The sequence below is a fragment of the Leuciscus leuciscus genome (genome assembly GCF_965113295.1).
Source record: "Leuciscus leuciscus genome assembly, chromosome: 14".
Lineage (NCBI taxonomy): Eukaryota > Metazoa > Chordata > Actinopteri > Cypriniformes > Leuciscidae > Leuciscus > Leuciscus leuciscus.
Genome location: NC_138738.1, coordinates 8325651 through 8345969, shown reverse-complemented (window position 1 = coordinate 8345969; position 20319 = coordinate 8325651). Strand labels below are relative to the sequence as shown.

At 36.6% G+C, this 20319-nt stretch overlaps 1 protein-coding gene across 4 annotated transcripts in view; it reads left to right on the top strand.

The window, feature by feature from the left end:
* cntn4 (contactin 4) overlaps positions 1-20319 on the top strand; it is a 160581-nt gene that overhangs the window by 115391 nt on the left and 24871 nt on the right. For all 4 annotated transcript variants that reach the window (XM_082190171.1, XM_082190169.1, XM_082190168.1 and 1 more), the window contains exon 12: positions 9435-9562. In XM_082190171.1, the coding sequence (XP_082046297.1) occupies positions 9435-9562 (128 nt within the window). The remainder of the gene's footprint in view (positions 1-9434; positions 9563-20319) is intronic.

The following is a 20319-nucleotide window of genomic DNA, read 5'->3' as shown; positions in this document are numbered from 1 at the left end:
CTCATCTGCCTAAACTGTTGTGTTGCCAGCTCATATGGTTCATTTTAATTTCATATTCCTCTCTCACCAGGGGAAATTAGGCGGTGTCAGTCAGTGGAATGTCATTTGAAGGGGAATTGGCCCACTAGCGGAGATCTGGAACATGCCCCAAAGCTTCAACTTCTTGGTTAAAACCCAACCATAGAGGGTCTCTATCAACATATTACCTGCCCCTTTAAATAGATTGTCATTTACTTAACCTCCTATGGCTGTGTTTTGTTAATGTTGGCTAAAAGACTCTTTAACTAGCAGAGCATAATTTGATATGCCGTGTGGCGCGGTCGTGCCACAGATAATCTATAGGTATAGATTTGCACGGCAGACAATTGGTCAATCAAGATGGTGGACAGCACATCGATTGCCACTAATGTTATGTTTGCAGTCTCACACAATTGATGCGCAACTTTAATTAAAGTCTCCATGGGACAATTCTTTTATAAAAAGGTTTATATATATATATATTAAATATTATTATTATTCTTTCTTAAATATACAATGAGGTCCAAATGTCTAAATCCAGATTTGAATATCGGGATTTTCTTTTTCCGTGTAAAACTGGAAGGTTTTAAGATTTTGTAACATTTTAAAATGTTATGACTAAAATGCAGAAGTATTTAAGATTTTGATTTATTTTGATACACTATTGCATTTGGTTTATTGTGAGAGGTCAAATGTTCTTCACTAATTGTTAAATAATTGTTCAAATAAAACAATTAAATGTGAAATAAATAAAATGGGAAAAATGTGTATTAGACTATAAAAATAGAAACATTTTCACTAGTGGTCTTAGACTTTTGGACCCCGATGTATTTGAATCCCGTTCCTTTTTACCGCAGTAATTACTCTCTTCAGGAAAAATTTGTTTAATTTGGTGAAATAAAACTCAACCAGAATGCAAATGAATGCAATGATTTGGCCGTGATTAGTTTGGCGTGCTCTTTACCAGTCTAAGTGCCATGTTAGACTCGGCAGAATTAGTTTTATCTTGGGGGACTTGGAGGCTAATATCATTTTTCAAAGAACGAATGTGCCAGCGCAGCACCAGTCATCCATCTTTGGTCCCTTTGCACATTTCGAGCATCACATGTGTGTTGCTCTCTTTATTCCTAGAAGGAATTGTGTGCATATGAGTGTGAGAAAAAGAGAGATGAATATCAGTCTGAAAGAATGAAGCTGAAGAGCCATTTGTGATTAAAGGAGCCCGGTTTGAGTACACCCACAAGCCCACAATGTTTGGCCCTGATAAACACTGTTTCTCCACATCTGCAGACCCTGGAGATACATATTGCTGAAATTAAAAGCCTCAGTTACTACTGGAAACACGCCCTGCACTGCACACATGAAATTATTAAATTTTCATCATTTTTGTTTCTGTTTGGGGCTGTTTTGTGTTACATTGTATCTGTTATTATTATCATTGTATTTCATTGATTCTTGAGTACTGGGACAAAACAAGCTACAGAACTGAAAAATATAATTTTATGTTATGGAATTGTTTTGGATTAATATGTTAAACATGTCCTGCTTCTTCCATTTTCTCACAAAATGTGTTTATCCTTGTATAAAGTTTAATCTTGTTCAACACCATACAAAAATAATTTGGCAAATATTAATTATAAGTATTGATACATGTAGCATTCACTTTGATGAATAAATGTATGTATTTTCGGTAATGATTTTTAAATGTTTTTAAAAGAAGTCTCTTATGCTCACCATGATGCATTTATTTGATAGAATATACAGTGAATAGAAAGTTTACTGTTTGAAATAAATATATTTTACAACATTATTAATAAAGTCAAATAAAGACTGTTCCCTTTGATCAATAAAATTTTTTATTTTCTGTTACTTTTATCAATTGAATCAAAAGTGTAGATACTTGCTGAATAAAAGTTTTACCCCCCAAAAATCATAATTACCTCAAACTGTTAAATGGCAGTGTGTATTATGTATAGCTTGCTGTGCTCCAGTCCTCAAGAATGAATTATATATGTACAGTATGTATAGATATCTAATTTCATATCTAATGGTATTGACAAAAAGTCTGAACACCTTTGAGACCATAAAAATGTTTCTTTAAACTTACATTTAAGTTTAAGTGGAAATGTTGCTGTTTTAAAAACTAATAGTATAAGTGGCTTAAAGCAGAGCATAACATATTTCTGTGCATATTATTTAGGTCCATATTGCACACAACAGATTTAAAGCTAAATTATTATGGTGCCTTGTTAATTTATTTCACGTTGAGAAATGACATAGAATTATCTTGTGGAATGGCAAGAGCTGAATGTACCCATACTAAATCAGCACATTGAATAATTGAACAGCGTTGAATGTGTTAAGAAAATTACCTCAGGATAAGTGGCAAGGCAATGCGAGCCTCCTTTTAAGGTGGGGAAAAAGTAGCGGCATACATTGCAAATTATTCTCTACAGGGAATATATCTTGACGTCGCCACTGACACTCAGCTCCGTGGCACGAATATAAATTTGGTACCTGTGTATGTTGGGTTTACAATAGTAGAGATTAATACTTCTTCTTCCACGTTTGTCTTTACTCTCTTCCATTTTCATTTTTACTAATCTCTGCATTGCCATGGAAACTTAATGCTGGTCCCCGCGAGACGAGGGGTCAACGTGCCGAGCGCTCGCAGGAAATGTCACAGCCGCTTTAGCTCACAGCTCCACCATTCTTTTGCTATTTTAATACCCAAAAGGAGAAAAAACACCATTGTACACAGTTGGTTGTCTAAAACGCCTGCTCTTTGAGCTCGGCTAGGTGTCCAGATGCTTCTGTCAATCATTTCTTATCACTCCCATTATATCTGAATTGCCAAGCCCTTTGGACACCCATGGAGTGAGCGACACCCGCATTATTAAACCCAAGAGCTGTCTCTGGCTGACAAACCAAATAATGCCTGTCGTGAAGACTTAGATAAAAGCCACGGGTGAATTCTGTGTGAGCCAATTTCAGTGGTTTCTCTTGTAAATATGCCCCAAATTTGGAGCACATCAGAGATGTTGAGCTCATGGCACATTGGATTTACTTCACTTCATATTTTTGCCTTTATGTATCAGTGTATTCCGAACAAATCGATGTCTTTCTCCGTATTGCTGATTTATACCGAACTTAATCAATAAGGCCTGCATTATAAATGCAACTATACCACATTAACAGTAAGTCAGACCCGATAGATGCTGTAATTCGTAAAACTTTGACACGGTTATGTGAGTGTCAGATGCGGCGGTAATGAATGTTATGTCTTAAGAACCATTGACTCGTATACACAAAAAAAAAATCAATATCAATTACCTGGCTATTGGAAAAGTGTCAGAAGACACCATTTCCATGTCCCATTTTTCCCCTCTCCTATCCAACAAGTGATTGCTCTGTTGTTCTAGTGATAACGGCGAAACTCATTGGAAGGCTCTTTTTTTTCTTATGGCAGTAATTGCCGACTAACCTTGAGGTTGAGGAGTCGAAAGCAAAGGTACGCTCATCAAGGTGGCTTCCCGTAAACAGATCTCTTGACAGAGCGTGATCCGAAATGACCTGTTTCTGCCTCCCTCGGTTTATTTATCCAACTGACAAGGTCGTCAGTTTATCAAACGCTCTTCCCAGCAGAAGACCTACTGAGATATGGACACATGATCCATCTCAGTAACGCCAGGAGCTCTCTTACACCTCTCTTTACGGTATTAGCCCTCAACATAGATCAGCCCTTCACGTTTGGGTCAAGCCTTGTGCCCCATTTGGAGGATAAAACGACCTACCTGGTCCTTCTGTAGATGCTGCCTTGCCCTGCTACATAACCCTCCCTCTGGGTCCTCGGTAAATGTTTTTAAAAACATCACTGATGGAACACAACCTCCAGGTAGGTCAGAGGGGGCCAGTTAGTGCAGGAGAGTTGCAACCCGCTTAAATGTGCTGTCCTGGGTCATATCTGGGAGCTTGTACAAATATGCAACATTATTTATGAGCTTTTGCCTTTAAACTTGAGCTCCATTCACACTGTTAGCGATTCAAACGCTGTAGGTTGTCGAGTCTCTACTATTGGTCACTATTCAACTTTGCTTGGTTGATAGTCGCCGCATCACACTGCTGCTTGTTTGCATGAGTTCAACTCTTCTGAATTTTTTATTGGGAATGCCAGTGTTCACTTTAACTCATGTTGCTGCCAATTGAAAAATTAATGACTTTGCTTTGTCTGCAAATCGCTATCAGTATGAAAGCTTCTTTACAGGAAACCGGAGAGAGATGAAGAAAACGGCAGGTGGGAGAAGGAAGCAATGGGATCAGGACTTAAGACAAACCAGACTTTAACCTGTTACTGGATATTCTCTTAGAGCAGTTATAGCAGAAGCAGTATTTTCTTTCTTTTTTTTAAATACTTTGTAAACATTTTAAACTTTTCTATATCTTTTTATTGCATTTTAGATTACGTATTTATTTATGTTTTATACATAAATATGTGCATATGTACGGAGCCCCTAAAGGGACATGAAGAAAAATATGAGATGGGAGGGGAAATTATTTGGCAATGCTTTTGCGTTCTCCCGCTAATGTTTTCCGTTCGCTCGCAAAGAACACAAAAGTTTTTCAAGCGAACGCAACGTTTCTCATGGGAATGCTACAATTTTGCGAGTGAGCGCAAAGTTTCTCGGGGGAACGCAAAACATTTGCGAGAGAACACAAAAGCATTGCCAAATAATTTCCCCTCCCATCTTATATTTTTTCCACCACCATGTTCCCTTAGGGGCTCCGGACATATGGGGGTTTTTAGTGACTCTTTTTGCAGGTTATATCAGGACAACAGTGGGTGTTTCACTAGAGAATCGGATTGACATTTTCAAAACACTGATTCATTTTTAGTTTATTCTAATTTATCCAGTTTATTGTTGTTCATCTAGAATTTAAAATACTGGATGGATGGATGTATGGATGTATGGATGGATGGATGTATGGATGTATGGATGGAGGGATGGATGGATGGATGGATGGATGGATGGATGGATGGATGGATGGATGGATGGATGGATGGATGGATGGATGGATGGATGGATGGATGGATGGATGGATGGATGGATGGATGGATGGAATTAAGCATAATTTTCATTGGTTACTGATTGTTTTATTTGCAAAAACAGAGATGGAACACTTGCTGCTTTGCAGGTTATAATATATATAAGATAATATAAAAGTATGTATACTGTATATATAATATATATATATATATATATATATATATATATATATATATATATGCTTTTATATTATATATTCCATACTAGAATACTTGAGTTATTACTGATTGAATAGTCATGATTTCCTCGGTGGTGAATGAAATATTATTTGTAACAGAAAAATAAAGTCATCCCTTTTGTATATCAAATTGTATATCTTTAAACTACAAACATTTTTATTTCACCTTGCACCTCTTCTATTTGACCTAGCGTTAAGTGGATGAAATTCTGAAGAGCGAGTTTAAGAGCTTGTTGAAGTTTATTAAGTGATGTGCTCAGACTGAAAATGCCTCAGCAAAGTCAACAGAATTTTTATTATTCCACTCATGCTTCCATTTCAGGAGCAAATGTTTTGAAATGAAAAAGAATATACTAACAGATATTAAGGTCATGTTCCTCCACTTATTACAAGATTTTCAGAATTAGGCCTTTTGTCCCATTCTTACATTCACAACAGCAAAAAAATAAAAAAATAAAAAGGGACACAGGAGAGGTGCGTTAACCAATTCATCAGTGATTTAAGCCAATTCACAAAGGTTTCTGGCGAGGACTTTTTGCCAGACAACAGCCAGAAGAGGCATCAAGCATTTAGCACATGCTGTCCAGTTTATGATTTCCAGAGGAAAGCTCCTACAGGATGAATCTTATTAATGCCCTCCTATCTGTCTTCCCCCGCAAAACATAAAAGTACATAATAGCTCTAGTTGTCTTCGTACCAACTCTAAGCACACTTCTGGGGAGATTTGAGAATTCCCTGCAACATAGTGCCTCTATTTAAGCTGCTCAGCAGAGCTGTGTCATACAGGCTTGTATCCTGCTAGAAGATTTACAGCTGTCCTTATTAGCTGTTACGAACAGGAGATGAGGAGACCGGCACTCAGGTTCATCTTGCTGGTGAATTATTGATAGATTTTCATCCACTCAGACTGGATGGAGGGACTGCTGTGCCTGTCCAAGAATAGATGTGCTCTCCAAGTATGTTCAAGACCACAAACTGCCTCACCAACCTTAGGAGTCTCCTCTGTTTGAATCCATCAGTGTCAGAATGAGTCCATCAGGTTTGCTTACTCTGCTGAAAGGTCAGCTTATGAATTTTCACGCTGGTTTATACTGGTATACTTGCTGGTGGATCAGCATAGCCGAATCTTGCTGGTTTAACTAAAAAAGACAGTATCTCATGATAATGACCAGCCAGACCATTTCCTTAAATGTTTCTTCTAAACTTCCATTGGAGAAACAAAACGGGAAACAAAACTGTGAATAGCAAAGCTCATATTTGATCATTTGATGATAAATGTTTGAGTTAATATTAAGGTTCTCTGATTGCTGTTATCCTGGCAAACCTAAGCACAATTTGAGATATTTTGAGAACTCTTCTGCAATTTTACAGGAACCATGTAATATTCGTTTCAGGAACACTTTATTTTGATGGTCTGCCAACAGACATTCTACTGACTTAGTAACTTTGCAACTACATGTCAACTTATTTTACCAACCCAAACCCTAACACCTTAACCTAACAGTCTACTACATTCTACTAATGAGAGTTAGTTGACATGTAGTTGCAAAGTTACTAATAGTTAGTAGAATGTCTAAAGTGTAACCGTATTTTCTCGTGATAAAATTCTGAGAAATAGGAGATTTCTCCTGGAATGGCTGTCTAGGAGAAACAATTGAAATGTTGTTTTTCATTTCTGGTACGGCCTCACTTTATTTTCTGATACCAGAATCTGAAATCCATGCACATCCTCCATATGTCAAAGTATTTTTCCTTGTATACCTGAATGAACTGTCTAAAGGTGGGAAGAGACACGGAGAGTAATATTATAAGGAGAATGGAAAACAAATATATATATCATAACTCATAAAGCATCACCAACAGCTGGAGAGCTGCACAAAAGCAGGTCATTCCTTGATCTAGATAAGACAATGTGCTGGCCTATTTGTTGGCAGTCTCTGGAGGTAGGGTGCATAACAGAGAAGCGAGGAAGAAAGGGAAAGAACGGAAAAAATTTCACCACTGTCACTGATAAACTGTATTTTACCTGCTTTGTTGTGACCTGCAAATGTGGGATCATCCTGTCTGTGAAAATATATGCAATGCCATTCAAAAGTTTGTGGTTGGTAAGAAAATAAATTAAAACTTTTATTCAGCAAGGATGCAGGAAGTTGATGAAAAGTAACATAATGTTTACGTGAACATTACATATTGTTCTATTTCAAATAAATGCTGTTCTTTAAAATTTTCTATTCATTAAAGAATCCTGAAAATATATATATCATGTGTTTTCCACAAAAATATTAAGCAGCAAATGTTTTTTTAACATTAATAAGTACTGTTTCTTGAGCTCCATATCAGCATATTTCTGATTTCTGAAGGATTATATGACACTGAAGATTGGAGTAATGATGCTGGAAATTCAGCTTTGCCATCACAGGAATGAATTACATTTTTAAAAATATATTAAAAAAGAAAAAAGTTATATTAAATTGTAACAATATTTCACAATACTATTTTACTGTATTTTGAGCAGGAAGCTTCTTTTAAAATCATTAAACAATTCTTACAACTTAACTTTTAAGCAGTATATTCAGTTTATTTATAAAACATATATGAACGAGATGAATGTTTCAGCATATGAAGTTCTCAGATTACCTCAATAATAAATTACAGTACTTTAGGGATTGTTGGTCAAATTTTCCACTAAGGTAAACGATGTGTGAAAGACGCTGAAGGCTTTCCACTAGACTGTTGGAACATGGTTGCAGGGATTTTCTCTGGCACTGAGGTCAAGCACTGATGTTCAGTTCATACCAAAGGTGTTCAGTGGAGTTCATGTCTGGTATTTGTGCAGTCTAGTTAAGTTCTTCACACTCAGTAAACACATTTTACTGCTGCCATCCTATGGCATTGCCACATGGAAAATCACTCCCCATTCTACTGAAAATGCAGTGAAGATTGCACGAGTGTATGTTTGATTTTATGCTCTTGCTAGTAATAGATGAAGCTGAAATAGCCTAAAATATGTGTTTGTACCTTTTATGCATGTGTACTGAAAACATATCTCACCATTGTGTGTTTTATGACAACTTTTTCTGTATTTCTCTCTTTTACAGTGTGTTCACCAAATTATCATTACATTTGACACACTTCAGCTGTGTTAATTAGAAATATATTATTTATTGGGGTCTTCCTAGAGTCATTAATGAAATCCACAGTTTGTGGAAATGGATTTTTTTATATTCAATGCTTTGTCCACACCAATTAAACATCTCTTCCCCCAAGCTATCACAGGGTTTCAAAATAGTACCATCTATAATATGGCACCATGTTGGTTTTGTCTCTCTCCCTCCCAATTTTTTTTTTTTTTTTTGCAAAACTTGCTTATGGCTCACTCCTTCTTGAGCGTTGTGGCAAGAATAATTATAATGACATCATGAATTAATGAAGCCCTCCCTATTTTTATCCTTCATTCTCAAGGTCTCCACATCATGTTTAATCTTTGAGGATGTGTTTTTAAGACCCTTTTATGTGTGTGTGCTCTACAAGGTTTAAAGATAATTTCATATTTGAATTTTTGAACAGATTTTTCCATTGTCCTACATAAAAACAGATGTCGGATGTTAAAATTTACATTGGTTTGATTCTGGTTCAAGGATCAGTTTTTAAGTATAAAAGCGAATATATTATTCTAAATGGCAAATGGAAGATATTCTAGCAGCATTGAAAACTTGTCCAAATACTCATTCCAACTATTTATTTATTTTTTTCAGAGAAAAAAACCCAACAAACACACAATTTCAGAACCACTCTTATTCCTCTTAAAAACATGTTGACAGCAGTTTGTTGAAGGTGGGGGTTTGAGATTTGACAAGACAAAAGATTCATAGCGAGGTGCAGAGGCTGAAAAACCTTCAAAACTGTCCAGAAATTGCACTTTTTTTCCTGAAATGGTCTCTGTAAAAATGTCTAGATCGTCTTGCATCACACACTTACAATCTCTCCAGAAGTCTCAAGTCTTAAATAGCTACAAAACCTGTCGTTGTACTTTTATCCTGTCAAAAGATAAATTGCTTTTGTTGATTGCTGGCTTAAAGTCACAGAAGCACTCTGAAGTAATATTATCATGTGTGTGTATGTTTGCCTTGCAGAATTGCTATATTGGAGACTGGAAGCCTTCGGATATCCAACGCCACCAAATTGGACGCTGGCACGTACACGTGTATCGCCCGTAACCAGTTTGGCGAAGCAAGCAGCTCAGGCAACCTGCTTGTTAAAGGTATTTGCTTGAATTCAGTTATTTTGGAGTCTTTGAGGATAATATAGCCTCTTCTGACATATATTTAATGGATTATTAATGGATTAAACTTTTAAAAATAAAGATTTCACTAGGGGGTTTTCACAGCGATGCCATACCTGGTAGTTATAGGAACTAGCCACCAAGGTGATCCGAGAACTAAATTTTTCCCTAGGGCCATTTTCCTGGTTGCATTCGTACCGCCAAAAGCAACTTTGAAGTAAGCCGTAACCAGCGTTCTGGGCTGAGTTTCCCGATAACGTTGTCTCTTAGCGCGCTACGAAGACTCTTAAGGTATAACTTAACTGAAGGTATACCATTTCTAGGCGTGTTCCCCGAACTATACCATAGGAAGCCGCTTAAGATATACCTTCTTACGTGCGACGTTACCGGGTGCTGTCCGTGGCGATGGTGCTGAATCTGCTGATATCGATGACTCGAGAATCAATTATTCTCTCGTGCAGGGGCTGTTTATGTGAGAAAGCAGTGTTCTTTATAAAAAAGCACTTTAGAAATAGTTGAAATTGCATTTATTAGGACTCATGGGATATTATAAAAAATAATCCAAACTATAATAGGCTATAATAGCATTGCCTACATATTTTTAAATTGTATCATATATTGCTGCCATGATAACCATTTAAATTTTTTATTGGTAAAGTTTTTGTTCCCATTTTTGGGCTCTTTCCCAATGGGCTCTTTCCCATTTTTGTTCGCTGAGGTGGAGCTGCGATGAAATATTGTTCTTGTAAATACTTTCAAGCATTTCAGTAATAAAAGTGTACGTCACGTACGGTGCTCGGCAGTGATCAAAAAGGATTTAAACAGTGAATTTTGAATCTCTTCTTGAAAACGCAGAGATGTGGATTCAGACGGCAATTAAATTACCACACGACCTGTTTGTCAAAAAACAGTATGTACTAATTTGGCCAGGATTTTTACGTGGGTTTGGTTGAGAAAAACACTGATATTATGGATTCGGACGGCACTAAAATAACCGACTTACCCCTGTAAATGTTTAAAATACCGTACGAGCCCATGATAAACAATAGCGTCCGAATAGGAGTTAACTGACAGTAGCCTATGCTTTCACTGGCCTTTAAAAGCGCTCTTTAATTAAAATAAATTTATAAAATTGTATTATATATAATAATATAATAAAAATTCTAACAACAATCAGTGTAATGACAATTTTATTCTTTGCATGAAAACACTTGAATTAGCCTAACTGAACACTGTCTGGGTGTATTAAAACATCAGAATTATATTCATATATAGACCTGCAACAGTGATAAGGTAAAGCTAAGAGTGGTCCAGACCAACCTTCCGAAAGTATGACTTACAGAAGGTATACTTAACTAAGAACGTTTCGGGAAACACGTATTAACGATAAGGTAATGCTTAAGGTGTAACTTAAGAACGATGTAGCGTTAAGAAGGTTTCGGGAAACCCAGCCCTGGTTGTTGTGTGGGACTTTTATTTTGACAGTGCTTAGAATGCCAGCTTGAGCACACAGCACTCCATTCTCCATCTTCATTAGTTTATGATCAGTTTAACAGTTGTGTCAATACAATGTTAGATAGAACTGTTAAACAAAGAAAGTAAACGGTATATGAAAAAGTATTATAGCGTTTGCCGTGTGGTTGATGCCCGAATTTGCTAGTTGAGGAGAAATACATACTCATGTTTCACTTGGTGCCTTCAAAGTCACGTTGGATTTCCTCCATAGCGTAGCTGAGGTTAGAGCTCATTTAGTCCTATAACTAAAATCATTCCCAGTTCCTGTGGAGCGAATGCACCAATAGAAGATCTATAGAAGATCAATTTTTGGTTCCTCAAAGAACCTTTCATTGAACCGTTCTTAAAATAGCCATTTTTTCTAACATCTAAACAACCTTTTTTTTCACCACAAGGTTCTCTGTACAATGGAAAGGTTCCATGGATGTTAAAGGTTCTTTATGGAACCATGAATGCCAATAAAGAACCTCTATTTTAACCGTGTACAGTACATTCTGCATCATACATCCACCCAAGTCGCATTACAACGTCTTTTCGGTGTGCTTATCTGTATTATGTCTAAGTAGAATATACCTTCCAAAGCTATCGGATCTTAGCCAAGGGGAATCCTTTTATTTCCTAATGAGATGAAGGAGTGTAGTGTCAGAACACCAGCACAGGGAACCCGGAGGGACCCAGATCACACTTGTTGAGTCACTGGAGCAGTGAGTTATTATGCTGTATTAAATATGAATGAGAGGTGGGTGTGCGGTGCCGAGCATGTTCACTTAGGAGTGTTCTAAGGCTGGGTGGATTTTCAGGATGTAAGCACAACTCAGTGGAGGTCTCCATACCCTCTGCAACGTGTGTGTTTTACCTCCCTCGTCACTCTCTGTTCCTCTTTCTCTTGAGCAATATCTGGGCAGATTCGTTTTCTAAACAGCATGTAAGTTATGATTTAATAACACGGGATGCCTCTGATTTCATGTACAGATTCAGTTGGAATTGGGATCTCTTTATGTTTTTATCAACAGATTTTTATTGAGAATGCTTTTGAAATTCCAAACTGGATGAATTTAAGAAAATTATTAAATTGATTTGAAATTCAAAAACATTCAGTTCTGACAAATACAGTTACTGCAATTTTCTAATTCTTGACGCTTGAAAAATCCTTCAGTTTCATTGCGAATTAAAATTCCAATTCCACTTCTTGTGTGGTTTGGCCAATTCAGTTCCAACATATTCATTTAAAAGTTTTGCAAAACCCTGAAGATAGGAGTGTCTTCTGTCTGTATGTGGCTGTTTACAGAAGGTATACCCATTAAAACCAACTGAAATAAAGATGTAATTAATTATAACATTATATAATAATAAATTACGGCTGTTTTAATTCCAGAGATTTTCCTTTTTGATTTAATCCTCTTTTTAATAGGATGCCAGCAGTGCTTGAACCACCAACTGTTATTTGACCAAAAAAGTTGGCAAAAATTCATAATGAAGGTGAACCAGGCAGCACGACTACAAATTTAGCTTTAGTTACAGTATTCGGCGAAGGTCAAAATAAATGAGAAGCACTGTAAAAAATAACATACCAAAATCACAGACATTCCTCTTAGAGGTCGCCAAAGGTGAAGAACAGTGGGTAATTTGTTTTGAGGCATAAAATCACACTGTAAAACAATTTTACCTAAACTCCTCAGGGAAAATTAAGTCTGTCTGAATTGGGATTTTCTTTCATATTCATAGCTTTTTATAGTCATAATTTAAGCTATCGTATAGCAGCGTTTGGCCGCCACCCCACAACCCACTAGTATTGTGGCAGATCATACACAAAATTGCTTTAAATATATTTTAGTTTTACATTTCAGGCTTGCTGAAATAAAACCATCTTTTACCAGCCTTTTTCAGCACGGCTATCAAAAGCTGTGGGTTTCCAGCTATTTTATAGAAAGTCTTTTAAGTGTCCTTAACAAACATTCAGGAGCCTCATTTTAATGTAATCCTGCAAGAAGCAAAACTACATGTCTATAAAAAGCTCTATATTTATCGCCTCACTCAGGTTCTTTTAGAAGTGAATAATTTCTCAAACTGCAGAGTTTCTTGTGCCTTAAGTGTGAGGTTTTAGTCTACTTCATTAACCTTTGTCAGGCATTGAAACCCTAAATCATTGCATGTCAAGGGGAGATCCATCAAAAACTCAATAAATATTGAGTCCCCTTCATTTTATATTCGTATGTATTATGTTATCAACTTATTGACATAACACAGGGGGAACGTGGGTTGAGTAAATGGGATTTATAGATAGATGGACTGGGGCAGAGAACCTTAAACACGATTGATAGATAGATGCAATGAGGCTGGGCACTTTTCACTTGCCAAAGATGTCAAAAGAAGTGATACGCCACTGGCAGCTATATGTCAAAGTCCATTTTCTTTCCATTAGTATGTCAGAAGGGCGTACACATGCTGCATCAGCAAAATAACATCCATAATTATACCATACAGTCAAAACTACTGTAGACACTGTTAGAGCCAAGCTAAAACCTTATGTTCTGCAAAAAAACACATATGATTGATATTGAATCAATCAACATACTGAATGGATAGCTTCTAAAATGTCAGTTATTTTATGTGAATACAACTTTATATTTATTATATTGTTATATTTATAATATATATTTTATTGTTTATATGAAAATTAAGATTAATTAAATGTTTAATGCCTTTATATGTATTTTAAGCTTGTTTACCTACTTGGACATTTAAGCTACTTCATTCCATTCTGGAATGGAAAAATATGTATAAAAGTAATATGAAACTAATAAAATATTAAGAAGTCATGGAAATGTATATAGTGAACTTTTTTTCCTCAAATATTTTCTCTAGATATTGTTTTTCACTGTAAAGAAAATAAGTTATTTCAGTTCCAGCTAGTGTTTTTTAAAAGGTTTTACATTTTATATGTTGTCCATACATTGATGTTGTACGAATAAGTATCTGCCCAAATAAAAAACATGTGTACTTTTGAACATCTGCGAATACTAATGAGATCACATAGTCCACAATTGACGTGTTTGTTCTTGATTTAAAGTTTAATGCAGTTTCCTCCCCCCAATAAACAGTCCGACGTAAAAACAAATCTGTTGTGACTGAGCGTGTTGTCATGTTTACTTAAAGGTTCAATCCATTTTTTTGTCTTTCTTCTCGGAGGTCTTCAGACACCAGCTCCACGGTTTTCTAATAAAGCACCTTGGAGGCAGTTCTCCTTTTAGTGGTTGCTATAGTGACCGCTTTGATTGTTTCATTTGCCCTTTTTTAAGATGCAAATGCAAATGTCTTTTGCATGAGTCATATCATTATTCTTTAAAATGGCTGATTCCTCTATATTTAGAGATGATCCATAAGGCTGCCTGGTGTAAATTATGTCCATAGGAGAACAAATGTCTATCTATCTCTCTATCTATTTATCTATCTAATAAAATGAGAACCTGCTGATGCAGATGATACCGGTTCTGCCATTTAACATCTATTAACATAATCACAAATTCAATTATATCATTATATGCAATCATAATCAGTGTTGGGGGTAAACACATGAGTAACGTAAGTTGCGTAATCAGATTACTTGTTTATATACACTCACCTAAAGGATTATTAGGAACAGCATACTAATACTGTGTTTGACCCCCTTTCGCCTTCAGAACTGCCTTAATTCTACGTGGCATTGATTCAACAAGGTGCTGAAAGCATTCTTTAGAAATGTTGGCCCATATTGATAGGATAGCATCTTGCAGTTGATGGAGATTTGTGGGATGCACATCCAGGGCACGAAGCTCCCGTTCCACCACATCCCAAAGATGCTCTATTGCAGTGGTTCTCAACTCCAGTCCTCGGGACCCGCTGCCCTGCACATTTTGTATGTCTCCCTTATTTAACACACCTGAACCAGATCATCAGCTCGTCAGGAGAGACTCCATGAACTGATTTGAGTGTGCCAGATAAGAGAGACATACAAAATGTGCAGAGCAGCGGGTCCCGAGGACTGGAGTTGAGAACCACTGCTCTATTAGGTTGAGATCTGGTGACTGTGGGGGCCATTTTAGTACAGTGAACTCATTGTCATGTTCAAGAAACCAATTTGAAATGATTCGAGCTTTGTGACATGGTGCATTATCCTGCTGGAAGTAGCCATCAGAGGATGGGTACATGGTGGTCATAAAGGGATGGACATGGTCAGAAACAATGCTCAGGTAGGCTGTGGCATTTAAACGATGCCCTATTGGCACTAAGGGGCCTAAAGTGTGCCAAGAAAACATCCCCCACACCATTACACCACCACCACCAGCCTGCACAGTGGTAACAAGGCATGATGGATCCATGTTCTCATTCTGTTTACGCCAAATTCTGACTCTACCATCTGAATGTCTCAACAGAAATCGAGACTCATCAGACCAGGCAACATTTTTCCAGTCTTCAACTGTCTAATTTTGGTGAGCTCGTGCAAATTTTAGCCTCTTTTTCCTATTTGTAGTGGAGATGAGTGGTACCCGGTGGGGTCTTCTGCTGTTGTAGCCCATCCGCCTCAAGGTTGTGCGTGTTGTGGCTTCACAAATGCTTTGCTGCATACCTCGGTTGTAACGAGTGGTTATTTCAGTCAAAGTTGCTCTTCTATCAGCTTGAATCAGTCGGCCCATTCTCCTCTGACCTCTAGCATCAACAAGGCATTTTCGCCCACAGGACTGCCGCATACTGGATGTTTTTCCCTTTTCACACCATTCTTTGTAAACCCTAGAAATGGTTGTGCGTGAAAATCCCAGTAACTGAGCAGATTGTGAAATACTCAGACCGGCCCGTCTGGCACCAACAACCATGTCACGCTCAAAATTGCTTAAATCACCTTTCTTTCCCATTCTGACATTCAGTTTGGAGTTCAGGAGATTGTCTTTACCAGGACCACACCCCTAAATGCATTGAAGCAACTGCCATGTGATTGGTTGATTAGATAATTGCATTAATGAGAAATTGAACAGGTGTTCCTAATAATCCTTTAGGTGAGTGTATGTTGGTAACACTTTATTTTGATGGTCCTTTTTGAACATTCTGTTGACTATAAGTAACTTTGCATCTACATGTCAACTAGCTCTTATTAGAGTATTAGTAGACTGTCTGCTTAATATCTGCAAACACTTTATTCTGATGGTCCTCCAACAGACATTCCACTGACTTGAAGTAACTTTGCAACTACATGTCAATTTATTCTAACCCTATCCCTACCAGTCTACTAATACTCTACTAACACTCTAATGAGTCCTAGTAGATTTATAGGTGCAAAGTTACTTATAGTCAACAGAATGTGTTAAAGGGACCATCAAAATAAAGTGAAACCAATATGGTAAATAATACAAATATACTTTGTCATAGATTGAACATTAATCTCACTTTATTAACTAATGTCCTTGCTGCTGAACATCAATGACCCAATTCATCCATTCTAATGAGATGACTTTAGATAAAAAGCACAATCGTGTTTCTTTTTTTATTTTATTTTTATTGCTGAATTAAGAGTGTTAAACTTTCTTCTCTTCTTCTCTCCCTTTTCTTCTTTTCACTTTTGGTGTGAAGGGCCTTTACCTTTACCAAAAAATAGAACCTGTTATTTTGTTATTAAAAAACAAGCAAGCCCAGCCCAGGTGAGACAAAGCAACACTTTACTTTCCATAAAAAGTAACCAAATAGACAATTAGTTGCTTTTTAGGGAGAAACGCAATATTGTAATGCATTACTTTTAAAAGTAACATTCCCCAACACTGATCATAATTAATTACAATTATGGTAGAACAAAACACCCTGGTACAAAAATGCCTATTGTCTATAATAAATCAGATATTTGTTAATGAAGGCAAATTGTTTGTTTTCTCTGCCAGTTACTTGTAAAATCTTCATTTGTCTGTGTTCCCATCGGCTGGTTAATAATTAAAAAATGCATTACTTGCATTATAGATGATATATATAAGCAGGAGAGAGATGGATGACTGGATGAGTATCTTATAAGTCTTTTATGTTGAGTCTCCGCTCCGTGCTTTTCATTGAAAGACCATTTTTGTTCACCAGTGCAAGTGTTGTACAGTCATGCAGTTTTTCACTTTCTAACACTGACATATTTAATTAGTCAAGAGTGGAATTCTTTAATCTGAAGATATTTAATTTAAGAATGAAACTCCACAGATCATTTCACACCGTAAAGGTTGAAAAGCAGGCTCATAATTATTATTATCCGTCTCTAAAAACAGAATTATCTCTTGAAAGGATGTTTTATTTCTCATTTGCAGGACTTGGATTTCACACTAAAGCAATAACGGCTCTTTCAACTCAAACTGAAGTCAAAAAAGAGTCTAACGGGATTGTGATTGGTCCTCAGCCTGCCTCATTACTTCGAGTCACTGTCTGCCCTGTGCGTGCTGTTTGTTCGCCGCGTCGTCTCGCACCTTTTATTCCATTATTTCTCTTCATTAACGCATTCCTCAAACATGTCCGCTCTGTCATTATTGATGACATTTATCCAGACACTTTGTAATGCGTCTGAGGATGGGGAGCGGCCCATTAAATTGGTTATCAATCAGCCTGAGGAGAAGGATGCATCTTTTTTCTATCTGGATGAATTGCACGATTATCTTCAGATTTATATTTCAGAGAGAGTGTCACGGGCGTCTATCTGACACCCACCCTGAGCGTTTACTCCCGATTGCGTGGGTCGTGCGTCGCTGCATCCTTGCTGACGTACAAATGTTCCCATATATGATCTAGCACCTATATGTCACTATTAATAAGGCACTGAGACTAAGACAGGGACATTTACATTTGCAATTTCATTTAGGAGTGGAAACCTGGTTTGCCTGTGTACATCAGCGTCTGCCGCAACCCTTATGGGAGATGACAGTGGTTTATTTAAATTGACTGTGGTGATATGAGGGCTGAAAAATACCTGTCACATTAGATTCCCACTGGATAAGTTGCATGTAAACCCTCCCAGCAAACAGCGGTTGGAAACGGAGCATTGTGTCAGCCCTGCTGATGTCCCAATCATCAGAACGCTGAGAGGATATTACCTAGATTAATTAGTCTTAATTAGAAATTAGTTTTGCTGGACAGAGATTAACTGAGGATCAGATCATGTGTTTGGATGTTGGACAATGATATCAGAGTTGGTGAGAGATCATTTTCATAATGAGCTGCCTCACTGTTGCATGCAACGTACACAATTATCCCATGTCGCTTAAAGTTGCAGTGCACACATTAAAACATAATCAAAAAATAAATAGGATGTTTAACCACTTTCATACATAAAACTTTTTTTGAATTTATTTCCACTTGTTACTACTTAAGCCTATTCTTTATATATATATATATATATATGTATATGTATATGTTTGTTTTATATTATATTATATTTTTATAATTAAAAATAATTATTCATTATAATTACAAAAAAAATTTTTTAGATTTCTTTCTTTCAGTGGTGTTCAATTGTTTCATTGCCAGCTAGTACTGTTTTTTTCTGTGTTGTTGCTCATTTGACAATTAAACTTTTATTTTGACATAATTTCTAAAGTAAATTTTTTTATTAAATGCTTTTATATTTGATGGAATCTTACCCAATGCTCTTTTGAAAAAGGACTAAAGCTATCACAGATTGTGCACATATCCAAGAGGCTCTATTTCAATTATTACTTTGTGATGTTTTCGACCCGACTTGTCTGAGTACGAGCTTCAAAAAAGGGGGATTGCAAGATCCGCAAGGTTATCGCGGAGGGTGGAAACTCAATTGGAAGAGGTTGCAGTGGTCAGGCTTTTTGTCAGCTTTCTTTTGGTGCGATTTTGCCGAGGTATTGGAGTGAAGATAAGGAGCCTTGGTCATTTTGAGTGCTTTTAGAGTGTGCATGAGGAGAGGAAAAAAGACATGGGAATGGGGGCAGATATATAACCGATTTTAGTATGGTATAGATTTTTTTTTTTGGTCAAAATCTTAAGAATCATGTCAAGTACACTTTTTCGTTGCCGCCTGGTAATCATGTGAATGAAGCTCATGACTTTTCCTGATCCCATTCTTTCTTTTTCTCTCCATTGTTCTCTATAAATAAAAATGCGTATCTATATTTCACTGTAAAAACACAAGTTCCTGTTCAGTTTAGAAGTTAATTCATATACATTACTATGGACAGGCAGTTGTCGCTCTAGTGATGTAGTTTAGGTTTTGTCCTATTTTGTGTCTTTTGAGTTTTGTTATTCCTTCTGTGGAACAGTGTTTTGATGGCGGCTTAGAGTTTCATAAAACACACTGAATGACTGAATAAAAAACATTTATTTCTAGTTGCTTTATCTACTTTTACTCGACGTCAGTGCTGCATGACAATGTTTTCTCAAAGTTTTGAGTTTGCTTCAGTGATTTTTTTATTATAGATGAAAAGCAAGTTGAGCATACTTTTATTTTGACTTTAAAATTGTTTAATATAATTGCATATTTTTTATTACGAATTACGAATTGTACAGAATTTGACGGTTTATGAACCATTCTTGCTGAGGGAATAAAAAAAAATAAAAAAAATAAAAAATTTATAAAGTAAGTTTGTTCTGCCTTAAAATTTTAAGTTTAGTCAACTCAAATATCCAAGTTGTCAATTACTACAATTTCACATTTCAAGTTAACTAAACTTAAAATTTTAAGGCAGCATAAATACATACTATTTTAAGTTTAAAAAAATGTTTGCAGTGCATTGCTATCATAAAATATATACAGTCTTATTTAAATCTTATTTAAAATAAATGACAAAGTCACAGGTAGAGCTGCACGATTAATCGTTAAAAGATCGCGCTCTCGATTCAACCCCCCACACGATCTTAATCCTGCATTTCTACGATTCTGCCAATGATATTCAACGAGATAACGCGCTAGGGGTGGAACGGATCGCACTAGATTCGGTTCGGCACGCATGTGATTCGCGGATTGACTGCTAAATTTAACCATCATAGAGTTAAAGTTCATAATTTGGCCGTGTATTGACTTGCCAATTTACACATTCAAACAATTTTAATCGCGGAAGAAGAGCCGAAAACTGGGACTCGTGCGTTATCTGTGCGCACAGCCACACAAAGAGAGAGAGAGAGAGAGGCGGATTTCAGACAGCGCTCGAACGGACACATAAACACAAAATTGTCAAAATACTGGTCTAAATGACCGTCTCGAC